This window comes from Crotalus tigris, unplaced genomic scaffold (genome assembly GCF_016545835.1).
Source record: "Crotalus tigris isolate CLP2741 ecotype Arizona unplaced genomic scaffold, ASM1654583v1 scf7180000018016.4438896, whole genome shotgun sequence".
Taxonomy (NCBI): Eukaryota; Metazoa; Chordata; class Lepidosauria; order Squamata; family Viperidae; genus Crotalus; species Crotalus tigris.
The window spans coordinates 1,186,044-1,203,190 of NW_024096778.1; the positions used below are offsets into that span (position 1 = coordinate 1,186,044).

At 36.6% G+C, this 17,147-nt stretch overlaps 1 protein-coding gene across 1 annotated transcript in view; it reads right to left on the minus strand.

Moving 5' to 3' along the window:
- CD109 (CD109 molecule) overlaps positions 1 to 17,147 on the minus strand; it is a 76,219-nt gene that overhangs the window by 19,377 nt on the left and 39,695 nt on the right. Inside the window, exons 18-27 of the mRNA XM_039346638.1 lie at positions 15,333 to 15,468; positions 13,360 to 13,474; positions 10,655 to 10,768; positions 8,464 to 8,682; positions 7,402 to 7,540; positions 6,501 to 6,677; positions 4,783 to 4,864; positions 4,277 to 4,505; positions 2,566 to 2,728; positions 161 to 351 (exon numbers count right to left, since the gene is read on the minus strand). Coding sequence (XP_039202572.1) covers positions 161 to 351; positions 2,566 to 2,728; positions 4,277 to 4,505; positions 4,783 to 4,864; positions 6,501 to 6,677; positions 7,402 to 7,540; positions 8,464 to 8,682; positions 10,655 to 10,768; positions 13,360 to 13,474; positions 15,333 to 15,468 — 1,565 coding nt within the window. The remainder of the gene's footprint in view (positions 1 to 160; positions 352 to 2,565; positions 2,729 to 4,276; positions 4,506 to 4,782; positions 4,865 to 6,500; positions 6,678 to 7,401; positions 7,541 to 8,463; positions 8,683 to 10,654; positions 10,769 to 13,359; positions 13,475 to 15,332; positions 15,469 to 17,147) is intronic.

The window sequence follows — 17,147 nt, forward strand, 5'->3', positions numbered from 1 at the left end:
AGCGCAGAAGGCCCTAAGTGTGTTCAAATTTCACACCGTGCTTGGCAGATTCCTGGTTCAAAATTTTAAATAAAAATAATGCATCTCTGGGGCTATATAAAATTTTAATGATTAATTTTATAAATGCCTGATAATTAGTTTCCTTGAGATTATTTCTAACCTGCGTAGAAGAATAACCTCCCAGGTGATTTCTTTGCTTGCTTAGCCATTTCATAATTGGAATCCCCTCTAACAGTCTTTGTTGAATAAAATGAGACAAGAGGGCATAACCTGCAACTTCAATATCTGCAGAACGTGGCTGCCAGGAATTGGAGAGTCCAGAAGATGGTGATGCCCAGAACCTTAGTTCTCCTGGGAAGAAAAAAAGAAAGAAAGAAGCTTTCACCTCATAAGAAAAAGATACAACTTTGTAAAGTCGGAAGAGTTTATTCTTCTGAAGCTTTTTTTTTTTTTGGAGCAGATGAATCCTATAGTTTCTCATATTTAAAGATAACTATTCTCACCCACCCCCAAAATCAATTTCACATTTATCAAATTAATAAACTAGAATTTGTTATACTACATATGTCTGTCTGTCTGTCTGTCTGTCTGTCTCTCTCTCTCTCTCTCTCTCTCTCTCTCTCTCTCTGTAGTACTATAGCTTTCAGCTGTTTGTTCACTGGCAAGAAATGAAACTGGCTGAAAAAAATCCATTTCTGAATTACAACCCTCTCTTCTACTTTGGCCACAGCGATGACTAGATATTCAATTCAGTGTATAGCATGGCTCCCAACTGGTGAATTTTCCTGCTTTTGTTTATTCTCAACCATGCCAGGAAAGCAAGCATCCGTTATTTTCTCTTCCGTCTTTAAGTTGCACTTAATAATTTCATTTGGACTAGAAGGAGAAACTTGATAAAACTCTTGTCAATGACACCCAGTTAAAAAACAAAGAAATGGCCAGCATTTTCCAAACCATCTGCTGAATTTAAAAAACAAACAAACATACAACTATGACAGAGGAATGGTTGCCGAAGATAGTAGCAATTGCTGAGATGATCAAATTGGCCTGTGTGATTAGAGAAAATACTACTTTTTTTACTCCATTTTACCTTGTATTAGTTTTTAACACTTGTTTTTAAAACATTCACTAAGATTATAGTAAACAACACCACTGCAACTATGGTTTCTCATCACTTGAGCTGCGAGGAAAAACTTGGCAGAATACTTGTCAGTTCAAACAAATAGACAGTTTCTGCAGACAGAATACAAAATGGTGATCAAAGGGAAAAAATGGAGTCTGAGGACATGGATGTAACCCATCCTGAACACACTCCAGCCATTTGGAACAGAGATATTCATATAAGATAGAAGGAAGCCCAACAAGCAGAGCAGACTTCCCTGCTTGTACAAGAAAAAGAGGGGGAAAGAAAACCATTCATTTTGATGGAATTTTGAAAATTCAGGTGAGGTTTGCCTTCTCACATGATGAGGGATGGGCTGAGGACAATATCATCTGTTCCAATCCTCCCCAAATAGTAGACAGTCCATTCTCATGTTGGGGTAAGCAGGAAGAGCAGACCAGCTCATAATCAAACAAGACCCATTCCCATTGTATAGGTTTTCAGGCCTGTTTTTCACGTTCACATTTCAGGCCAGCTTTGTAGTTAACACTTGCTATTGCCAAAGTGATCTCTAAATGCAGGCTTGTTTGCTTATTATAGATGTTTCCTTCCCCACAGATATGCCATCATATCATTGCATCCCACATATATATGCTAATTGGAAATACATTCTCTATGACCCGATTGCTCCAAAAATATCCACCATGATATCAGCAGCTGTGGAGAAACACTCAGATTTACAGGAGTCCCTAAAGAAAAAAGGGACATTCTTTAAGGAAGGCAGCCAAAAATAGCCCAATGAGAAGTGTACATATCAGGATGGGAAGCAAATACCTTAATAAGAACATGACTCACTGGCAGAAATCCTGCTTAGGTATCCTACTTAAGAATGTGGCAAAACAGGTGACCTTGGAGGTTTGCTGATCTTTCAGAATGTGAGTTAGTAAAACCTGCATTTTGTGATAAATATTGTACATCAAAAAGAACACACGAATTATAAAAACTTCCTGTTGGAATGTGCCATTTAGGTCATCAGATCCAATTGTTTACTCGGTGCAGAAATTCAAATTAAGTTCTGTCTTACTAAATATTAATAAGTGGCCTACTGAACAGCTAGGTATCAATTATAGGCTCAAATCAATGTGATCTACATTTTCTTTACAGTAGCAGAGAAAGCACTAATCAGGTAATAGTTCATATGCAATTATTAATTGCTACCTGCACATTTTTAATTTAAATAAGAGTCTGTAACATTGTGGAACTAAATTGCATTCAATACCAGAAGGTATCCTATGATTGTATTGTAACACTAAGCATTTTAAACATGGCCATAAATAACTTTTAACTAGATCACGTCAACCTATTTTATGTTTACTTTCTTTTATTCCATTGGCATAGATTTGCCTTAAGTGTAACTGGAATGTCAGATTACTCACCCAGGCATAAAGACTATTTTACACTACCTTGTCGTTCTGACCTCTCGTTCAGTTTGTCCAGGGCTCCCTTTGCTGCTGTACTTTTGGCAAGTGATAAAGCATAAGTCAGAAGAGCCAGCGTGTGATTATCCGATACGTTATTTAAATGAAATTCAAGAAAGCCCAGTGCTTTTTTTACAGATTTATCATTCTGGAAAAAGAAAAGTAGCACCTTAAGAAATACGTTTGCATAAACTACAATAACTAGTAGTAGTCTTTATGGTGAACTGCTAAATTACAATTTTATATTCAAGATAAAAACATATAATGCTAAAATGTGGGATATACTACAAAACATTGCAGCAATCTGGAACTGAGCAAGACAGTACGAACTGTAAGCCTCTAAATGTGCTTGTGAGGAGTGGACTATAGATAGTTTGAATTTATGACCAACCTCAAAAAAGGGACTTACAATCCAACATTCATCCATGCCCGCCCCCATGGCCATTTGGGCGCTAGGCAACTAGCCCACATTTTTGGCCATTGCAGTATCTCACAAACATGTATGTTTACTTCCAATTTTCCCAAAAAAATGTGTTTGCTTAATGGCCACTGTGTTCGCTTAATGACTACTACAAAAAATCATAAAATCAAGCATGGTTATGTGATGACTATCATAATTTACAACCAAAATTGCAGGCTCGATTATGGACGCAATTCAAGGACTACCTCTATTGAAACCTTAAAAGGCAGAAGACAGCAAGGAAACACAGTACCATTATGAACAAACCACATAGTGATTTTCAAAAATCCATTTTTGCTGGGGCCTAACAAAAATATGTATTACTGATGGTGGTCGTGATAAGCCATATGCCAGCTTTATGTTTCTTTGCACTATAATCCCATAGAAATTGATTTGGACTAAAGAATGAAAACTGCCTTAGTAATAGCATTCTTATGTTCCACTAGTTCAAATAACTATTAGGAGACACACAACTATTGACTTAGAATGAGATGATGCTGGAAGGATTTGAACTAATCTTGTTCCTATTAGAATGTGTATGGCAATACTATGGCTTCTACCTATTTTTGGTATCTACCTATATTTATCTTGGCCAAGCCAAGCTGTTTAATTCCACACAAAAGAGAAATTATTTCAGAAATGTAAATGTGAATATATGCTATTATGTCATGCCAGCGTAACAATCAATGCCCAGGTGCTCCTTCATTACTAAATCTTTTGAAAAGATATTTACCTATTAGGAGTGTGACTCTATAGGAAACAAAAGTCAATTCATATTGCAAAAAACTTTTCTGTCCTATTCCACTTTGTAAGAGATAAAGCTCCCCATTTCTGCACAACTGTTTATTAATCTCACAGTTAATCAAGCAGTATACTGTTCTGCAAAGATAAAACCTCATTTGGGAATATGCTAGCACAAGAGATCCCAGATTCAATTCAAGGAGAAGTGGCAATAACTCCTGACTAAATCTGTGAGCTTTTGGCTATCAATATAGATCACCCTTCCTCTACCGAGCAGATGTTCTTATATACCCCATTCCCATAAAACTAATCAGATGTGTAATCCAACACATCTGGAAGAAATCAGATTGTGAAAAAAGGATTGGTTGCCTGACTGAGAATACTGCAGCTTCAAATGCATTCTTTGGCATTATTCTGATTTAAAGTACTAGCCTGTATTGTAAACAGCTTTACAGTAATTTGTTTCAAATACATTAAGATCACTATCATTACTACCTCATTGAACTGATACTCTAATAGAGCAGTCAAGATATAAGATGTACGTGAAACAGAATCGCTAGTGCCTCCTTGAAGCTCAGTTTGTAGAACTCTTCCAGGTTCCTCAAATTCTCCATTGAATTTCTGATGACTGAGGATCCAAGCAGCTGTTCTCTCCAGGATATATGGATCAATATCAATGTATGGTTGTGCTTGAATGAAACTCCTTAATACAAAAGCTGATAACCTAGGATGCAATTATAATGAAAGTATACTGTTAAGCATTTTTGTCCAAACTAATTCTTTCTATTAAATGGTTGGTTTAGATCAGTGTTTCTCAACCTGAGCTGCATTAAGAGGTGTAGATTTCAACTCCCCAAATTCCCCAGCCAGCAAGGCTTTTAATTTGGAAAAAATAGAGCTCAGTGGCTTACATGGCCCATTTGATGATGTGAATTTGTAATAAGTTATAATAAAAAAAAAACCTTATACATTGGACATTGTGCAACAATATAGATACTCACCAGGTACTCCCAGAGGGATCACTGTTTCCAAAGGCACTGAAAGAGCCATCAAATCTTTTATAGAGAAGCTCTCTTTGATAACCTGAACAAATAAAATATGAGAAGCATACTGAACAAACCGAGCAGTCTGCAGTGTCAGGAGATGCAGTTCTGAAAGGCTTATTGCTCACTGAAGCTAATAGCCTAATCTGCTAAAAGACCAAGGTTCACAAGGATTGAACTTATTCAAACACTGTTTATATGTTCCTATTATCAAGTGTAAACAACATAATACAGAGACATGCAACTTCTGAGACTGGAGGCTAAAATTCAGTTTCCCAACCTTCTAAATGTAACATCACCAAAAAGGGCATTTAAGGGAATAGGGGTGGAAATGGAAACAGAAAGGCTTTGGGAGGCAAAGACCTACTATTTCCCCTATTTTTAATGCCCACAGGAAAAAAATGGCAATAAAGTTTATCTAATCTATTAACTTCACACCAAAACTTGGCAAGTAATATGAAGTAATGCTATCCCAAAGCGGTCATTTTGCCCTGGAATATCAACAGCACCATTTCAGGCAATGAAAGGTCTACAGATAAGGTCCTGGAGGATGGCCTGCAGCCCAGAAGTAATAGGAAAATGAATAGGCCCATGACGAAACATAAAGCCAAATTTATATATATATAAAAAAAACAACTGGTGAAAAGGTGGAAGGACTTTTTATAAAGAGTTCAGTACAAAGCTGAGAATAATAAAGCTTAAATTATGATCTAGCAAAACCTTCTCAGGAATGCAGGTATATGATACAAAATTTAAGCTATATTGGTTTTCTACTACTACTGTATGTTGTATACACATAATTCACAAGTATCAGCCTTAACATGAGAAATAGAAAACAATTAAATACTGCTACTGTACCAATAATAATAAAAGCCATTACTAGTACTATTATTAGCCAACAATGCAAAGATGAATACTTGTTTTTAACGTGAAAGAGTTTCTGTTTTGTCTAGAAAAGAATTCAAAGACCATGAATTATTTGAATGTTCTCAAAGAATATTAAATCCCAAACTCCAGGTATTGTTTAAATGAAACAATAATTACTAAATTTCAATTTAGCATACCATTATGACTCATTTTAAATAGCTTCAATAAAACTAATGTTTGGAGAATTTTAAAAAAATATGGCAAAATAAATCAATCTACAAGCAAAATGACAGGCTGCTTTCAGACTTCAAAGAAGTTTTTAAAAAACAGATGTTCATTATTTTTGAAACTAACTGTGCAACTTTGGAGTAGTCAAAGTTCAAGTGTCAGGCGAAATGTAACCCATGGAGTTAAACAAAGCAAACAAAACTCTTTCTGTGGTCGGTAGCTTTTGTTCTATCTTTGTGGGAGACTGATCTGGGATGTAAGTCTAAATACAGTTACTCCTGGTGTGACACTACCAAATTTAAACTAATTTAACTAACTTTTAAAATGGGCCAGACAACCATGTAGTCCTGGGACATCTACATGTCATGTGAACTGTAACTGCATAACAATACAGAAATGAAAAAAAAAATATGGAATGAGCTTCCTAAGGTGAGTAAGTTTTTAAAGTCTCTAATCTTTATGCTACGATAGTGTTACAGCTTCTCTCAAACAAAAACTCCTTCAAGAATGAACAGTTGGTCTAAATGCTTTCAAAGAAATGCACACTGAATTGTATATTCCTTACCCAAACATATCCCTACCTTCTCTCATATATGACACGACTTTTGATTTAAATTGGGTTTGGAGCTTGCCCGTTTTACTCAAATAATCCAAAATATAAATATTAGGTGCAAAGTTAATCATGTTTTGTTCCCCACAACCATAAGGCATCTTGACTAGTGATTCCAAACCAGTGATAGAGGAACTAAGCTGGTCACCTGAAAGATAAATTTACAAGTCAGTGATGGAAGGGGCAACACTAACAAAAAGTAAACATGTAAACAAAGACCAAAGCGGGGGGGGGGGATTAAAATGTTCTATAATAAAACTTTTTAATCAATTCTCTCAACCAGCTAGCTTGTTTTTAGGATCAAAATCAACGCAGGTATTACCATAAAAAACATATTTTAAATAAAGGTATTCCCAATCTAACTAATCTCTTAATGTGTAGACTTCAATTTTCAGAGTACCCAGTCATGTGGCCGTTACTGAGAATCATGGAAATTGAAATTCACATGTCAATTGGGAAAGGCTAGGGTAATATAAGAACTCTCTATTATGGTACTGACATTCAGCCATGGAAGATTAGAGTATCATCATCATAATTCATTTTTTAAAAAAAACAATCTGCAAACAAAATCAATAATATCAGTAAGAAAGAAGATATTCACATATTCAGCAGATACAGAATGACATATTAATTTAAGCAAGATAACTATGTTAATGTTAGCAAAAAAGATAATGAAATAAACCAATTGCATAAATTGATATATAAAAGTATCTCAGGAATCATCTCTTTTCCATCCATACAATATGTACATACAATAGCAATTCTAAAATAACACTAGTTACTAAATAAATAAGTAAATAACTAACATGATGATTCGCTCAGCAATTAGATACAACTAAAACTGTATTCCGAGGAAATACAGTTATGCTTACCAGTAACTGTAACTTGCACTCTTTCACTGCCAGGAACTACATCAGAGGGGAAATTGAAATTCAAAATTTCCGTAAGATTAGTTCTTTTGGATAAGTCCAGAAGAACTGTCTCTGAATAAGTTTGTTCTAATCCTTCAGCCTATTAAAAATAAACAAATATTACACATGTAAACAATAATTGTTTATCTAAATAAACAATTGCCAAGCAGCTGAATTTAATCATGTGTCCATTGGGATGCTACAAGGGTTGTGGGTCCTAGGACAGGTGGTAGGTCACTTTTTTCAGTGCCATTGTAACTTCAAATGGTCACCAAACAAATGGTTGTAAATCAAGGACTATCTATATTAGCCATTGATTCCCATTCTTCTATGAATTGGTCCAGGCCTTTTTTGAAGCATAGTCAACCCAATAACCAGTAGGAAAAGCTTTGTTTTTGAGTGACTATTGAGGAGGGGGGAATATATTCCAAACACTGCAAGCCAACACATAAATTAAAGTTCTTGTAATTTAATATTCTCAATTATTTCATCCCTTTTCATTCTGTACAATTCAGCAATTTATGAAGGAGCACTGAGAACTACATTCAAGATTTTACATCTTACAAAGCAAATGAAAAATATTGCAAAAGTAAGCGTTTTTTCATATGCTCATGTTTCAGAAGCTTGAAAGATTTCATCACAACTGAATCTTACTATATATAAGTGTAGCTTTGTCCTATCACTCACGGTCTGTATCAGGAACTGGCAATATAGATTTAAATATGTCTGCCATCACCTCACTTGGCAAATCAGAAACCTTGCCTTACTTAATAAACTCTGTAGGAAATTTATCTAAAAACTGTGAAGTTGGTGTGTTAGGCCTTACTTCAAACAAGGCCCTACCTCACCCCTCAGCTTCAAGGGAACTCCAACCTCATCTTCTTCAGTATTTTACTGCAAGATTTTCTGACTTCTGTTTGAATGATTCATAGATGCTTTTAAAAATGATCAAAACGGGATTTGGGTAAAAGCTTCTCATCTGTCTCAGATAAAGATTCTTGAAATATGGCTGCTTTAAATTACCTTCACTAATAGTCTCTGGAGAATAGCGTCAGAAGCAATGGGTGATATTGCTGTCACTCTGATGGGAATTTCTCCAATCTGCTTTGGCATAATCGGAAAGAAGACAGTCTTCCCATCTTCACTTGGTATCCAAATAGAATGCTGGTTTCCAATGGCATTTATATCATTAGAGATAATAAAAATTTCAAAGCTATCACTCATATCAAGGGTTACTGTCACCTACAAAACAGAAGTGGTCAGTTAATGTTTTGTTCTACTAGCAGCAATAGTTAACACTATAACTACAGTATTGAACCTGGGGAAATGATCAGATGAGTGAAAAGAATATTTTGAAAAAGAAAGAAAGAAAGAAAGAAAGAAAGAAAGAAAGAAAGAAAGAAAGAAAGAAAGAAAGAAAGAAAGAAAGAAAGTTATCACAGGAAAACTCCTTCTGAAAGCATAAAAAGGCATTGAATTACATCTGGAAGTTCCTAAACTTGGCAGAATATAACAATATTCCTACCAAAACACTGATAGATATAAAGGATATGCACAGAATCACCTGGGCTTGGCCACAGCATTGCAGCATGAAGTGGCTAAAACAATTTGAGCCTCACTAAAGCTTCAGTTGTAATTCAACATTTTGAGGTAAGATAGAACTTAATTCTATTGCTCCCTAGAACAGGGGTAGGCAACCCAAAACACTTAAAAGAGCCACTTGGACCCGTTTCCCACCAAAAACAAAACACTGGGAGCCGCAAAATCATTTTGATATCTAAAATGAAGATAACACTGCATATATCATTTTTTACCTTTATTATAGGTGTGTGTGTGTTTGTGTGTGTGTGTGTGTGTGTATGTATGTGTGTGTGTGTATATATATATATGTATATGTATGTATGTATACACACACACACACACACACACACACACACACACAGGTAAAAAAATGATATATGCAGTGTTATCTTCATTTTAGATGTCAAAAGGGTCTCTCTCTCTCTCCCTCTCTATCTGCCCTTGGTCTGTCACTCCTCTTCCCCGCTCTCTTTCTTTCTCTCTCTCTCTCCCCCCCCTCTCCTATCTGCTGCTCACCTGACAAGCTTCAGGCTGTTGTCCAACAAGATCAGGGGTAGTCAACCTCGTCTCTTTTATGACTCATGGACTTCAACTCCCAGAATTCCTGAGTCAGCCTAGCTGGGCTAGCTAGCTCTCTCCTGCTCTTCCTGCTTCCTGCAGAGACGCAGCAAAGGGAAGAGCTCCGCCCAGTAAGCTTTTCAGCTCCTCAGAGAACACTGTGAGTGCACTCTCTTTTTTTTATACACACACACACACACACACACACACACACACAAAAACACACACAGAGAGAGAGAGAGAGAGAGAGAGAGAGAGAGAGAGAGAGAGAGAAGCAGGGAAGCGCAATTCCTCTCTCTGTCTCTGTCTCTCTCTGCAAAGGCAGAGGAGGCTGGGAGTCGCAGGGGAAGGCTCAAAGAGCCGCATGCGGCTCCGGAGCCGCAGGTTGCCGACCTGTGCCCTAGAAGAAAGATGTCAGAACAAATAGCAGAGTGGGAATCTGAATGACTATCTAATAATTACATAGGAATGGTTTATCTGGTTTAACTCTCAAGTTGCAATATTTGGGAAGGGGAACTTGCTTTGTTCACATCTCTCTGTGTTCATATTTAGTATCTTAGAAGGTTTTTGAGGTGCTTTGCTGAGCTCTTTCAGAAGAGCAGAGGCAAAACTGACCCAATTGGATCTCTGTTCCCAGCTTATCAAGTCAAGCCTCTGATGATGTGAACTGAGGGGCCTATGAGTCAAACTGTTTTCCATATCTACCTTCAAACTAAATCCTGAGATTGATGCAAAATCCTAATATATGCATAAGTATAACTTTGTTGGCATTTTCTTTTAATCTACGGCAGGGGTGTCAAACTGCCGGCCCATGGGCCGAATGCATCATAGTGAAACTGCGCCCACCCCATTGCCGGCAATGGAAAAAAAGTCACGAGACGTCGCGAGACATCATGTGACATTGAGAGTTTGACACCCCTGATCTAGGGGAATAACAATACTTTATACTTAAACAATAAGTATAAAAAAAATCAATCAGACTGAAATTAACCTGGGGTGGTAATAGCAAAGAGAATGCAAAAAAAGCAGATTTGTTTAAAAAAAACCCTATAAAACAAAGTTTCAATATATTTACCTCAGTGCTTTCTTTCAAATAATTGAAGATGTTTACTTCCAATATAAATTGTTCTCCTCTTATGACACTAGGAGGAAGGTTTAAGGAAACAAAAAAAGGCTGGAAGACTTCTAACTGAAAAACAAAAGTTATACATTATTAAACCATTGTGGAGTACTATTTGTTACTTAAGAATTAGTGATTTGAAGATCAGCAAAGAGAAAACTTTCCCCTGTTTTTGAAGAGTTTTCCCTGAAAAAAAATGAAAAATTCTGAGAAAAGGATTATAAAATATTTCCTAGCTTTACACTGCACCTAAAAAGGCAGAGATTAAGTGTATTTGGCATACTTTGAAATATACAGGCCCAATAAATTAGTTAAGAGATAGAGAAGCTTGCTTCAAATTCTCAATTTTCAGACATCAAAAATGGGAAGAATCAAGAGAAGCAGAAACAGCTGGTAATGATTATGATTAGATGGTGCTTCGTGTTACAAAAATATCTCCCATGTTTTTCAACTTCTTTTCTGAAAAGTAGTGCTTTCTATATCTGTTTGATGCATAAGAAGTCGAAGTCCAAAATACACAAGCTTACTTACTTCACTTCAGTGCTGATGCCACTGATTTTTCCTCTGAAAGCAAATATGAGTGCTGCATTCCTTAAAATTTCAGCAGCTCCTCAGCTCTACTTGTACTCTAAGTGCTTACAACCCACTTCTTCAAGATGAGCATATGGCACATTTTTTCCTCATGCCAAAATATGAAACAATAATGTGATCTACGAGATCTTAGTCATGAGCTGAAATTAAAGAACAATTTCCCACATATTTCCAAATTTCCAATTAGCATTTGGACTGGCTATGTATTCAGAAAGCAGGTAGTGAAGTAGTCAAGCAGAGGAGTGATGAATGTAGAGGGAGATGAAGTTCAAAGTGGGGAACCCATCTGTACAAGCCACTCTTGATTAAAACTTATGATTCATACTATATTCACATTGTAGGTCTTCATCTGCATTACACCTTCTTTCTCCTGCCTTATCTTTACATATTTAAATCATCCATCAGCTAAGGCAGTTTGATTAAAAGTTGCTACCAGACTCTCTCCGATTTTGAGAGAGAAAGCTCTGCAAGGAAGCTTAGCAAGAAAATAAATGGGACGGGCCAGATTACAGCGAAACAAAATTAAACCACACAAAAGTCATTTCTGTTAATAATTCACCCAAGTTAAAACTGAATGCTATACACACAAAGCCTTTGAAACACTCAGTTTCTATACAAATATTTTTCATGCACATTAATATGTAACATGATGTAGCCATATGGAAGTCTCTGAATAGAAACTAAGTAAGCCAAGAATGTGCAGTGGTGAAATCAGTCACTGAGAAAACTGACGTGAAATTCTGGTTTTGAATCTATAAAAGGTTTTCAACTGAAGCATGTGTAGCCAAGCACATCCTTTGATAAAGCCTGAAACTGTCTCATTAAAACAATATTTACCAATATACATTAAATAAATGTTAACTGTATTTTGTATCTAATCCTGAAATAAACTTTAAGATCTGAATCCAAAAATTGAATGAGAGGATGCCTCTAAATAATTTTTTTATTACATGTGTAGTAAGTGCGGGTGCAAATTCAAGATCTGGACCTCAACAAACTTTTTGCTTTATTATATCTAAGATTTAATACTGAATGTTGTTTATTATATTAATTCCATATTTTAAAACTAAAATTCTTATCTTAAAAGAATCCAGGTGAGGGCCTCACAGCACTAAGCCCATACTATTCCCATGTCATCTGAGAAGCCCTGGTGGAGGAGCCAAGAATATAGAATATTCCAGATCTTATGGAGAACAGGAAGCCTTCTTTATTTTTAAGGCAACAAAAAGTTAACTTTACTTTGAAAATGCGTTGTTGGTTGACTCACCAACCCCTTTTCTTATATTGGACTGCCCTCTACGGTCTGCTCATCTCTTGCAGTGTTCTAGTTGCTTTACTAGTTTTGCTCTTCTAGATGTGTTATACACAACATACCAAAAGCTCTTCTCAGCAATTTGCTGAGTTAGTTTCACCATCTCTACTATTTCAGGAGAGATTAACAGAGCATGCTGAGCTACAGTATTCAGGGACCAATTCCTATGGAAATGGGTTTGAAAAATTCACCAAAATATATCCACCAATGCATTGAAAACAATGTTACATTAAACCTGCCAGCATCTTTCCATTCTTTGCTCAAAGTCCACAATCTTTATACAAAACAGGAGAGTCATTGTGCCCAGCTACATGATACTACTAATACATGGATCTCTCTCCTATTTCAATATGATTAAATTTCACTTAGAGAATGTTCTTTCTCTATCGTGATTCCTTCCTCTGGGTCCTTGGCACATGCAAAATAATCTTTGAATTGTTGGAAAGATGCTTGAAATGTCCCAGCTTTTTTAATTACGTACCTTATGCTAAAAAATATCACCTAAAAATTATCTTATTTTAAGGCTGCTGTGCTCATAGATAACAAATACTATATTTTCAGTTTCATTTGTGTTTACCTTTTATGACTTTAAAAGAAACTATCCTGAAATAAAATGTTGATGATGAATTGTATAGAAATATTCTTTTAAGAAAATGAATGACTGAGGGACTGCTGAACAGAAGCTATACTACTAAATATGAACTTCATCAAATGCTTGTAAGTTCTTTTTTTCACAGCAAATGAGTAGATTTATTACCTCAACGGGTATTTTAATCACACCCAATCCAAGATTTTCAGATATTATAAATGCGCTGGCTACCCAGGATGTAATGGTATCAGGAACAGTAACATTTATTGTTGCTTCAGTAGATCTAAAGATGAGAAAAGACAGATTAAAAGAGAAAGCAAATCTAGAGTGACTTTCCTGGTGTCGGAATCTTGTTTTCTTTAATTAAGTTATTTTTTTACAGGAATAAGTAAGGAATTTGCACTATGCTCATGGTAGACCAAAAAAATCCATTCATGTCTCACAGCATGAAGGTAACTGTCACATATATATGTTTTGGGGAGTTGAAAACATTACAACAGGGATCCTCAAACCCCCGGTCTGTGGATCAGTACCGGGCCACAGCATGCCAGCAACCAATCCGCACAAACAAGCAAACCCCATCCACAGGATGCAGGCAGCACACAAAACCTCGCTCCTTCTGATCCGTGTAAAAACCTCTCTCAACATAACTGGTCCCTGGTGCCCAAAAGGTTGGGGACCTCTGCATTACAAGACATAGAAACACTCAATTCTAAACATTCATTTAACATATTGTAATCTAAGGATCTTCTTTTGGGTATATGTTCCAGCAGGCATCTGCTATATATTTAGACACTATTTTTTTCTTACACATTTTATAGTTCACCACAATACACTGTGTGTGAGTGCCGTCAAATTAGTTTTGATTCTTTGCAATTATCTGGAAAAATCTCTGCAAGGTTTTTCGGAAGAGATTTGCCATTGCCTTCTTCTTAGGGCTGAGGGAGACTGACTGGTCTCACTGGCCCAAAGTCATCCACCTGGCTTTTTGCCTCAGGTGGCACTAGAACTCTTGGTCTCCTAGTTTCTAGCCTGATGCCTTAACCACTACACCAAACTGGCTCTCACAATACACTGGTCCAAAGAAATATATACATTTGGGGAAATATGAAACAAAAAAGCCATCAGTTTCAATTTAGTTCAACTCCAGTTCAGGGAGATAGGTGATTGGGGGAAAATGGCCATTTGATAAGCTGTTTTTCAACAGGACAGTCCATTTTTGAGAAAAAAATAACTTCCCATATCAACAATAAATAAATAAAACTTGGGTATATAAGATTTCATTTTCCTTGGGGACTTCTGGGCAAGGCAATGGCAAGCTAAAACTCCAGAGGACTAGAGACAACAACATGGCTAAGACCAACAAACTTGCAAGAAGCCTCCTCACATGGAACCTCTTTAGACAAGGAAAGGATGAGACTGTCCATCTGGGCTCCAAATGGCTGCTTCTCATAAGGAAACTGCAGGACAGTGGGACAGACTTAGCTCAGTAGTTTGTGACCTTCCCTGCTAGCTTCCCTATTGACTTTCTGGAGAAGCCCTCAGGAAAAGTCACAAATGGTAGTCACATAATTGTCGCTGCAACCAATCATAAGTGCAAACTGGTTTGCAAGTGCTCAAATCGTGACCATGGGGGAGTGCTGGGACAGCTAGAACTGAGGACCGGTTGTAATCACCCTTCAATCAGTGCTATAATAAATTCTTTAATAAAATGTATTTTATTTTGTACACTTTAGCATGCAGATATTAAAACAAAGTCAGAACTCAAATAAAAAGCCTGCAAAAAAAGCAATTAAGCTGCTGACGTTAGCCTGCAACCAAGTAAAGCACCCAAGCCAGAACCAACTGGAGCACTTATAATTGGCAAAAGGATAGAAGTGGGTATCGGAGAAGAAGCAGAAAAATGGGCCCTGAGGTCACTTTGTAGGTGAGGGGGAACAGAAGGCAACATAATCACTTTTTGTTTTTCAGAAACTTTTACTATAAAGTTACACAATTAAGAATTTTTTTATTTGCCAGGTTTTCATTCCAGCTTTAGCAGAACTGTCCTTAATTTATAATTTCTTCCCTGGAAGTCCCACAAACATTTATGATTATCTGCAAGGGAAAATAAAGAAAGCTATCTTCACACAAGTTTATACCTTGTCATTATTTCCTGCCAAAGCCAAGTCTCTGGAAAATTCTTCCTCACATGGACATCACCGTCATGCAGTGCTGGGTTATTTTCATGGGATACAGGGTGGGTAACCAGGTCATAATCGAAATAATAAAATGGTACTAAAGGGAAAAGAAAAGGGTGAGGGTTTTGGATGCAAGAGAGCAAGATAAATTGGGTCAGATAGTTTAATTTATGTCACAAGAAGGGCCTGTTCCATCCCCAGATATATGATGAGATGCCATTGATGAAAGGGGCTTGATTTTTGCCAAATTTTCCCTTTCTCTGTTCCCCCACCCACCCAGCAACATGTCTCACATTGTTCTGAAAAGTATCCTAGTAATTATATTTTTAAAAATACAAAGAGTTGGAGGGTAAACATTTAAAACTTAATTTAGCCAAATTCGTCCCACAGAAGAGGAAGACTCACAAAACTAACACAGAGCATGAAAGCCATCAGATCAAACTGTGCCAACACAGTTGGGGGAAAAAACCCCTCTCCTGCATCATTTTTAAAGGGAGGTTAGAAAGAAACATAAGCATCCTCTCTGGCCTCCTCTTGTTAAAAAAAGTGGTGTTCATAATGGACGCACATAAAATAGCAGCCTTAAAACAAAAGAAGGAGAGATTGTAGCTACACTGAGCAGGAGAAGAGCTAGGGCAGGGGTAGACAACTTTGGCTCTTTTATGACTCATGGACTTCAACTCCCAGAATTCCATGCTGGCTCAGGAATTCTGGGAGTTGAAGTCCACGAGTCATAAAAGAGCCAAGGTTGCCTACCCCTGAGCTAGGAGATTCACTTCAGAGCATATTTCCCCTGAATTATACAAACAATGCCACACCTTCACTCATAGAATGGAATACAGGTTTCAGATATTAAGTTTAATATCTACACTGCACTTTGTTATAAATTACATCTGTCTCTTTGTCAACTTATTTTTGTCTAAGTATCACAAGCTACCAACCAACTATCTATAGCAAGTGTTTACAGTCTGGGTTTGCACTCTTTTTATTTTCCTCTATCACATTTTATGCAGACAGCTTTCTCTATACTGTGTCTACTTCATTAGCTGGTCAGAATATGTACTAGAAAATATAAACTGATGATTACTGGTCTCTTAAGAATATAACCAGGATAAGAACCAATAAATAGCTAAATGAAAAGCTATTTGACCAATCAACTGAAAGCTGAGATTAAAAGAAAAGTTTGTCTTGTCTATCTATCTGCCTAATTAACATAGACTTATTTATCTACAGCATCTGGAAAAGATGTGTATTTTGCTGTGTGATTCACAGTTCAACATCAAGAAAAATGAGAGACTGACGTTAGTCTTTTCCCAGGAAAAATTTACTGTATAAAATCTTACTTTCTGAAACTTGCACCCAAGCTGAGAGTCTCTCATATTTTTTATAACTTTTGTCAACTTTGTTGGCCAAAGTCTCCATTCTTAAAAGGGCTTGTCATATTGTAGAATGCCTAGGTTTTTTTTTTCAAAATTGGCTATCTCATATATTTTGGAAAGTGCAATCTCATCTTCCTCCCAGCCCAAACACTGTCTGATTCTTTTCTGTATGTTTTTACATTTAAAAATCTATAAAAAACATTTGCTCCAAATGAAAACATTTGAACCAATGAACTAACCCACTCATCCCGTTAAGATTTGCTTTGGAGGGCAACAGCACATAAGAAGCAGCAAACACTGAGAGAGGGTAGACCGTTATAAGAAAACCAGAAGAGTGAAGAAATTCAGAGATGGGGGAGCACTCTGAGGGGACCTGAAATCACAGTCCTAAGATCAG